Source organism: Streptopelia decaocto, assembly GCF_964273445.1.
Source record: "Streptopelia decaocto genome assembly, contig: HAP1_SCAFFOLD_122, whole genome shotgun sequence".
In the NCBI taxonomy this organism is placed as follows: Eukaryota; Metazoa; Chordata; class Aves; order Columbiformes; family Columbidae; genus Streptopelia; species Streptopelia decaocto.
The window spans coordinates 146,060-155,416 of record NW_028114977.1 but is presented as its reverse complement, the minus strand read 5'-3'; the positions used below and the strand labels follow the sequence as shown (position 1 = coordinate 155,416).

General features: G+C 45.5%; 1 protein-coding gene across 1 annotated transcript; it reads right to left on the bottom strand.

Moving 5' to 3' along the window:
• Positions 1 to 334: 334 nt before the first annotated feature.
• On the bottom strand, positions 335 to 1,269 carry LOC309452990 (olfactory receptor 14I1-like; the record flags this gene model as incomplete). The annotated part of the gene is made up of 1 exon (XM_082077638.1): positions 335 to 1,269. One exon carries the CDS (start codon positions 1,267 to 1,269, stop codon positions 352 to 354), a length of 918 nt encoding a protein of 305 aa, XP_081933764.1. The 3' UTR covers positions 335 to 351.
• Positions 1,270 to 9,357: the final 8,088 nt, after the last annotated feature.

Here is a 9,357-nt window from a genome sequence, read left to right as displayed (position 1 = left end):
AACTTGCGAGGAAGGAGTTTTGGTTCTTTTGTAGATACTTGGGTATCAGCCAGAAAAACAAGTCATTGCAGGTACATTTTTTTTTTTTAAAACTAAAAATAGAGTAGAGCCCCATGTTCACATAGTCGCAGGGTCACACTAGCGAAGTAGATAATGAAGTTGAAACGGGCTGTCCACATTCCTTTGTGGATAACATTATTAAAGTTAAAAAAAAAAAAAAAAGGCATAACAAAAGACAACACAAACATAAAACTGACAACAATAACAAACTAATGAGAAAGGATGGACCTGTAATGAGTTACATTATGAGTCATATGTTGAAATAGATGGACAGTCTAGAGGTTCTGGAAGTCATCCAGGCATCAGTTTCCACACTGCATTCTGGAGCTCCTGGTTTCTCATGCTGTAGATGAGGGGGTTCAATGTTGGAGGCACCAATGAGTACAGAACTGCCACCACTAGATCCAGGGATGGCAAAGAGATGGAAGGGGACTTCAGGCAAGCAAATGTGCCAGTGCTGACAAAAAGGGAGACCACGGCCAGGTGAGGGAGGCAGGTGGAAAAGGCTTTGTGCCGTCCCTGCTCAGAGGGGATCCTCAGCACGGCCCTCAAGATCTGCACATAGGACACCACAATGAACACAAAACATGCTAAAAAGACAAAAGTACTGAAAACAAGAAGTTTAAATTCCCTGAGGTAGGCATCTGAGCAGGAGAGCTTAAGGATCTGGGAAACTTCACAGAAGAACTGTTCAACTGTATTACCTTGGCAAAGTGGTAGTGAAAATGTATTGGCCGTGTGCAGCAGAGAATAGAGGAACCAAGTGCCCCAGGCGGCTGCTGCCATGTGGACACAGGCTCTGCTTCCCAGGAGGGTCCCGTAGTGCAGCGGTTTGCAGATGGCAAGATAGCGGTCATAGGCCATGACTGTGAGAAGAAAAAACTCTGCTGAAAGGCAAAAGACAAAGAGAAAGAGCTGTGCAGCACATCCTGCATAGGAGATGGCCCTGGTCTGCCAGAGGGAATTGGCCATGGACTTGGGGACAGTGGTGGAGATGGAGCCCAGGTCAATGATGGAGAGGTTGAGGAGGAAGAAGTACATGGGGGTGTGCAGGTGCTGGTCCCAGGCTATGGTGGTGATGATGAGGCCGTTGCCCAGGAGGGCAGCCAGGTAGATGCCCAGGAAGAGCCAGAAGTGCAAGAGCTGCAGCTCCCGTGTGTCTGTGAATGGCAGGAGGAGGAACTGGGTGATGGAGCTGCTGTTGGACATTTGCTGCCTGTGAGCATGGGGACCTGTCCAATAAGGAAAAGGCAGTGAGAAATTAGGGCAGAGTTCTCTGAGCAAAATGTGTTCCAGTTCTCACGGAAATCCCCTAGACTGACTTACCCTGTTCAGGTCCCTTTCACAAGCTGTGGTTGGTGCTGGCTGACGGTGTCATTGGCAAGAGGCATCTTTGTTGTGGACTATACTGAATTCAGTCCTGCCCTACAGCAACAGGAAAATAGAGAAATGGGGTGGTCTCAGATTATATCAACTCGTGATATCAAAGTCCATTTGAGCACCGTCTCTCCCATTTCACTTAATGGCAGAGCAGAGCTGTAGAGATCTTGTTTTGTTTATTTTATTCTAACTGCCCCAGCACGGCTGAGGAAGTTTTGTTTGTTTGTTTGTTAAGGCAAAAATGCCTTAACGATGCTTTCACTGCAAGTGAAACCTTGTGGGTGCTGACAAAGGGACTATCCCTTAGTGCAGAGTGGGGACAGCTGGTCTGTCCATCAGTCCTGGTCTCAGCTGCCCTGTGTCAGCACCTCTTTGAGCTGGAGGACGATCAGCCCCAGATGTTCCCCTGAGTAGAAACTGGACACTGCTGAGAGCAGAGCAATATGGTTTCCAAGGGCTGATCTCCAAACCACTGACCGCTCTCATTGTACATGAACAGGATCTCAGCTCTGCCCTCCCAGCCAAGGACACTCTGGGCTCAGTGTTGTTGGGCTCTCCCGGGCAGGCTGAGCGCTGACCCTGGCAGGCAGCAGAGTCCCTGCCCGGCACAGCCCTGGGGTGCAGGGACCCTGCTCTGCAGGACAGCCCTGGGCACCCATCCTGCACATTTACATTTACACCCCACAGCCATGCTGGGGAGAACGCAGCATTCACGTCTTGTCACTCTGACAGTGCAGAAGGCAACCCCTGCTCTGCAGCTCATCCTCTCCTCTGCATCAGGGAATCTCTAAGAGTTGTACTTACGTCTCTTGTAGGCTCTGCAGTGTGACAGCTATCAGAGTCTGCCATGATTTGCAGATGCAATGTCCTGCAGCCACAGGCTTAATATTTGTGAAGATTTCTCTCCCAGTAATCTCTCAGCATCCTCCCACCCCATGTTGTCTTTAACCTCTCTCTGCCTGTCTCCTGTGCCCTCGGTGCTGCAGGCAGAGCCCTCAGCCCTGCTGCGTGTGCAGAGGAGCTGCTCCTGGGCAGAGCTGTCTCTCTGCAGCGCTGCCGCTTCCATGAGCTCCCTGTGTCCCAGGAGCCCAGCCCAGCTCAGCAGCACAGGAGCAGCCCATGATGTCCCTTTCTCTGTCCCCTCTGGGCTCCCTCCAGGTGTCCCTGGGCCTCCAGGGGCACAACCTTTCAAACAGCTTCAAATAATCAGTGATGTTGATTCTCTCTCCTCTGCACAGACACTTCTTGCCAGCATTATATTCTTTCTCTTAGAAAATAAACTGGTGTGAAAATCATCTCTTCTTGTCCCATCATTAGACAGGACACCTGGAAGGTTACAGCAAAGGATCTGATTTCTCCAAGCTGAAGGAGGAATATCTTCAGCTGAATGGATTTAGTAATTTTATTCTGGTTTTATACTCCCAGGTCTAGAGAGACATTCAGCAATCTTTGGCCATGCCATGTCTGTGCTCTGAAGCAAAGTTTTTGCACACATGGGCTCTTGGACACTTGGTACCAGGTTTCTTGTGGCAGGTCAGAGCTGGGCTGGTGCCACAGCTGGGGTGGTTCAGCCCAGATGTGAGGCAATGTCCTCAGCCAGGGACCTGACTGGGGAGCTGGAGCTGTCAGTGCTGCAGACAGAGCTGTGACACGGACGGAATAAACTGCCAGGCAGGGTGGCAGAAGTGAGTTCATCTGGTATGCAAGGACAGCAGCCTTCAAGCACAGCAACAGTCCAGATCAAAACTCAGTCCAGACCTGGAAGGCAATTCAAGGGCCCCATAATGAGCTGTTACTACTGCAGGAACAGTTAAAGGAGAAAAAATGTCACTGTGTGGCCACTGATGAATATAACGAGAGGTGAGAATCCCTGTGTCCTATCGTACTCCCTCTTCTCCAGCAAGGTCTCTGAGATCTCTGTGGCTGGAGTCAGAACAAGCAGCAGTGCATGTGGATCAAGTCAAGGGTCACTGGAACTAGCACAATCCTTTCCAGTCTATGGGACAGCAGGGGCAGCATCCCAGGAGCTGAGACAGCAGGACGATGTCACATTGAGGCCACTCTCCACCATCTTGGAAAGCTCATGGAGACTGGGGGGACTCCCTGACCACTGGCAGCTCTCACACAGTGTGTGCACTTTTCAAAATGGCCAATGGGTGAGCAGGGGAACTAAGGGCTGTGCCCCAGAGCATGTCCACTGGGACCTCATTTCTGGGTGTCTGGAAGAGAAGGTGGCGGGGTTTACCCAGGGCAGGTTGTGCCTGTCCATCCTCTTTGCTTTCTGTGAGGAAAGGACAGGGTTGTGGACGGTGGGAGAACAACAATGGCCCGTTACCTGGAAGGCCACAAGGCATTCAGCATCACCCCCCACAACATTCTTGTGCCCAAGGCAGTAAATTCTGGTCTGTGTCAGTGTGCAAGTAGATGGGTAAAAACAATCTGGATGGTTGGGCTTGGAAAGGTGCTGTAGAAAGGGAGAAACTTTCCAGTCATGAGGACAGTCAAGCACTGGAAGCTGTTTCCCAGGAGTGTGCACTCACTCTGTCCCAGAAAGTGACCAAGGTGTGTTTGGATAAAGCCTTGAGTAATCTCGTCTGACCCTGCTGTGAGCAGGAGGTTGGTCAAGACACCTCCTGAGGTCCCTTTGAGCCTGAATGACGCTGTCCTTTCATCCCCTTCATGTTTTCAATTTAGGGAGAGCTCTCAGGTTCTCCCTGACCACAGGAATAATTCACAGAGGGTTCAGAGCTGCTTTACAAGGGCCTCCAAACGGCCCTGACCACATCTTGTGCATCCCTTTTCATATGTCCCCACCCAGGGTCTTCTTTTTCGCTGTCCTTATACCCTTCCAGAATGAACAGCCCATCTTGCTAATCCTTTCAGAGCAGGTTGTTCAAGAGGTGTCAACATCCATGTACAGAGTCTGCACAGCAGCCAGGCAGCAAAGCCACCATTGCAGAAATGGAGATGAGACACTTGACCAGCTCCTTGCACCCAGATATCAGCGTGACATGTCTGCTGAGATTGCCGGGAACACCTGAACTATAAGTGCAGAGCATGTGAGTCCTGGTTGGGTATCCTGGCTTGTCTCCTGACCCATGTGGTGCTTCAGGCTCTGAAGAGAATCAAAACCAGCCATTGGACTGGGGTAGCTCCATTTCACACGTGTCACACGGGGCAGATGAAGGGAGCTCAGAACTCCAGACTCTGCTGCACTGTTGGGACTGCAGAGACTGGAAATGCAGGTGACAGTGTGTGTCAGTGCACACACATAAAGATTCTGGTTTCCTTTGTGCCTTTGCACTGACCTGGGATCTGTTCCTTGGCCTTCTTTTTCTCAAAACCAAAACTGTTCTCCTATTCCCACAACACCTCACAACAGGGGAAAAAAAAAAAAAAAAGAGAAAAGTCATGAAAGATGCATGATTTTGTGTTAATTCTGTCCAAGAGGTGTACTCTTTATATGATTACAAAAAAAAAAAAAAAAGCAACAAGCAAACAAACAAACAAACAAACAAAACCAAAACAGAGAGAAAAAGCATTGTTCTAAGAACTTATTTCAAGACACAACTGCTGAGGTGTGGTAGATTGTGGAGGGGTCTTGATAGATAAAGACCTGTTGCTGAATTAGTCAGGCTCAAAGGAATCTCAAGGCCTCTTCAAGAAGCTGAGATCAGAGTCTGCTGTGAGAAAGAGGGGCGTTCCACAATCACCGGGGTCCTGGCGTGGCGTGAATCATCGGACGTATCATCAGTGAGACTCCAGAGCATGGACAGCCCATGATACTCATTTAGCGAATCCATGCTTGGAGCGTGGACGTGTGATTAGAATATAGTTACGTATATAAGGAGACTTGTTTCTGTAATAAATGGCTTAGCGTGATTCACATTGAATCAACTGGTTTTGCTAAGTCCTTATCTCGCTCTAACAAATGGTGACCCCGACGTGATACTCTGAACGGCGTACAACTGAAGTTGGGGAAAAGCCTTAGAGCGGCCCAGCTGGAGGCGGATCAGCTGGACTGAAAACCGGGCGGAGGGTAAGGACGCTCCGCGTTAATTGAAGAAGTCACCGTAAAGGGTGAGCGGCTGGGAGCGGTAGGAGGGGAGAGTGAAGTTATGGGGCAAAATAAATCCTTTGAGGAAGAAGCCATAGTTAAACTCCTCCTGCCTATTCTCTCTATGAGAGGACTTAAGTAAGAAGAAAGTAACATGTGTAGACTATTAATTCGGTACAGAATTAATGGCTACCCGGGAGAAAACGAGAAGGCTTATAAACGTTAACTTTGGGATGATAAAGGGCAGAAATTATGGAATAAGGTCAGCAATGGAGATGATAAAGAAACTAAATCATTAGTGACTACATAGAAGCTTAAAATTTCCACCTTAAAAGACTTTAAGGCCGAGCGGGCTACCATTGCCAGAATTTTTCCAGTGTTGCAGCCTGATAACAAATCTAAAAATGACTGTGAAGTTTACCCGGATCGTGTCTTTTGACCCCCTCCCCACTCCATCCCCTGTTGTGCCGTCCCCCCGATGATACAGCAGTCTGGGGCGGGGGGAGGAAAAATGCCGAGCGGATGGCCTCCTGTACCATCATCAGCAAGTCCAGAGGATTGGAGTCAGACAACTTGCTCAAAGAACCTGTGACAGATGAGAATGCTAAAGTCGTAAACAAGTGTACTATCAGTCCTTTTACCAATTTTACCAATCTGCTTTTACTGTCTTTCAACCCTCTAACTCCTACAAAAGAGCAGAAGGAGTCGCCGGATGAGAGCTGGGCAAAAGAACTCTGTGAAAGGTAACAGCTATAGATCATTTAGGACAGAACTATGCGGATTCTTTGAAAGGGGCAGGTATCCCACAACTCCTGGAAGAGACACTAATTGACACACTGCAACTACAGGCACGATTAGTTTCTGAAATCCTGAGGCAGTCAGCAGATCTTGCATATCAAGCTATGAGAGAGGTGTCTGAAACCAACAAAACAGCCAAATAATTTGCAACTGTTAATCAGGGTCCCAATGAGAATTACATGCAATTTATTGACTATCTTCAAGAGGCCATCAGTAAGCAGGTCGAAAACTTAGAAGCTAAGGAAGCATTGGTGTTTAAATTAGCAGTAGAGAATACTAATGTTTGCTATCAACATGTTATTTGTGAGTTTTACAGTACATATTATGTGCTCCTGTGTATTGCCTCTCTGAAAATCAAGCAGCTTGTCAGGAATGTGAGTTAATTGTTTTCAAGCAGGCCTGTGCGTTCCCCCCCCTTCCCCTCTCTCCCTCTCCCTCCCTCCCTGTTCTCAAGGTTTTTACTTGCAAGATGGGGTCAGGAATAATTGTTTTCAGTTGTGTTCCTAAAAAATCAGTATTGGGAGGTGTTTTAAAACTTGGGAAAGCACTCGGAATTATAAGGAAGGAAGATCTTGTTAAATATTGAAATCAGTGTTGGCTGCTAGGTGTCCGGAGAATAGAATCTTGTTGCAATTAATGTTGTTTTTAGGGCGAGAAGAGTGGAGCAAAGTAAATCCCTACAAGAGATCGTTAAATCATTTCAGACAGCTGAGAGAGTTAACTGATAACACACAGGTCACAGCAAACTTGTTAGATTCTGCAAGATGCTTTCCTTATTAACCTGTTTTCTTTGTGGGTATCTGTTTAAGTATGTTGCAATTTTGGTAGGTCTGTGCTATATGGTACGATAAGTTCACAGTCTGTTAAATCATGAGAATCCGTTCACTCAATATGTGCATTTTGTGATAATTCAGAAGATCATGAGTAATTTAGTTCTTTACTACTTGAATGTGATCGTAAAAACTTTTGCGTGTGGTAGCTGTTATTTTTCTCTCCAGCATGCTAGCTTTACTCCAGCATTCAGACTTGCGCAACTCTCTGACAGGCTGTCTCTCATGTCGGTGCACTAGATTTGGCTTTTTCATCTGCACATCAAGTAAAGAATCCACGTTTTGGAATAACAGTTGTAGCGCACCAGATGAGACACTGAAAACAAAACAAAGCAAAAAATCTCAGTCCGGCGGGGGTGCCGATGGGCTCCGGCGCCCCTGACCTGTTTTGTCAGGGAGACCCAGAGGTATCTCCACCTGGCTGAGCAGTGAGCGGCCCAAAGGTGCAATGCAAAAATTGAGATATTGTCTTAAATTAGTGTGACTGTGATCCATCTGCATTTTTGAACTGGGTATTTGGTTTTCACATCTGAGCTCAGTATTTTGGTTTGCATATTCATATTTGGTACCAAAAGAATCTTTTCTGGGGAGATAATTCCAAAATGGGAACCGGTTCCACTGCTAAAATTCCACCTTGCTCCCCATTAGGATGCATCCTTACATATTAGAGTAATTGCTTATATTGTTAGAAAAGCATTTAAATTGTTAAAATGCTATGATAGATGTGAATTTAGAAGAGGTTGCATTTAAAAGTTGCTAGAATATTAACTGATTTAGATTTAAGAAAATAGAATAATGGATTGATGTTTATTATACTGGTTTATACTGTTTTTTGACATGTCTAAAGTGTAAAAGGTAGATGGAGCTAAGGAATGTAACTATTGTTGAGCTACTTGAAATTGCATATAAAGTGTATTATGGCTGGAATGAAATGGGAAAACAAAAGACCAAAACATCCCAGGCCTGTGTGCAGCTCATTGTAACTGAGAAGTTTCCCGGAGCCTCCCACTTCGTACCAACCATTATGCCAGCTGCGTGACCTTGGTTATCTCTAAACTGCAGCACGAAGAGAAAGAAAAACACAAATGGAAAAACCTGGCTGCCTGCTTTTAAAGCAGTGAAAGGGGGGTTTTCTCTCCCCCCTACTGCAGCAATGTAATACTGAATGGAGCAGTCTGAGGGTGACGTTTAAAGGCATCCTTAGCAGACCCATAGTTCTAATGAAACTGGAAAATTAAACCAAAAATTTGTTGATAGACTTATTCTGTGGTAATTAGTTGTAAGAGACTTCTTAGTAAATTCACCATGCTAGTTTTTGAGGTCATGGGAGAGAACGAAAGAAAGGCCATTTTTTGAGACCAATGGAATGCCAAATTTGGAACTAAGTTTTAATACATGAATTCTTATAGTTGCCAGAAAGTCCTATACCTCTCTTAGGTTAAGATTTGTTAAGTAAATTAAGCTCAAATAACGTTTTCTGAGAATTCTGTTTAGTTGCATGGCCTACAAGAAGCTGCTGGGATGGTGCAGATCTGCTTGCTGCAAGTGAGAAATCTCCAAGGAAATTTCAAATGCTGTATTTCCACTAATATTAACAGCCAATGTTTCGATAAAGCAAATTCTACACTGATAGATCTGAAACAGGACTTCGATTCGGTAAGGGAAAACAATATCCAATAAATATGACAGCCAAAATGGAGTTAGACACTTTGAGGAATGAATTTATGACAACCTTACAGGCTGACTGCATTCGATTGGACTTGCAGATTTGTCTATAGCTACAACATAGAAACAACTTGTGGTTATTTTGGGACAGTATGATGAGATTGATAGCAACCTGATATACCGAATGTTATATACCGATTGTCACTCTGATCAAGAAAATGCAGGAAATGAATTTAAGTCTTAATAGGCCATGATCCTTTTGTCATATATGTACCATTTGTGAAATTTAATTCTGATTTTTTATTTGTAATCTATGTCTTTATAAATTGCACTAGCTGGTTTTCTTAACAGCACAGCTTTTGGCATGCCTAAATGTAAATTGCTGCAGAACCTGCAAGTCTTTAACATCAGGTCATAGGCCATACTTGTATTTGGTCTGATCTTACATACTTGCAAAGTTTTTGTTGATGATTCTGGGAAGTCTCATAAAGCTGTAGTGGTTTGGCATAAAGATAACAATTGGCATCATTCTGTAAAAATTACTGAAGGTTCCACCAATTAGCAGAA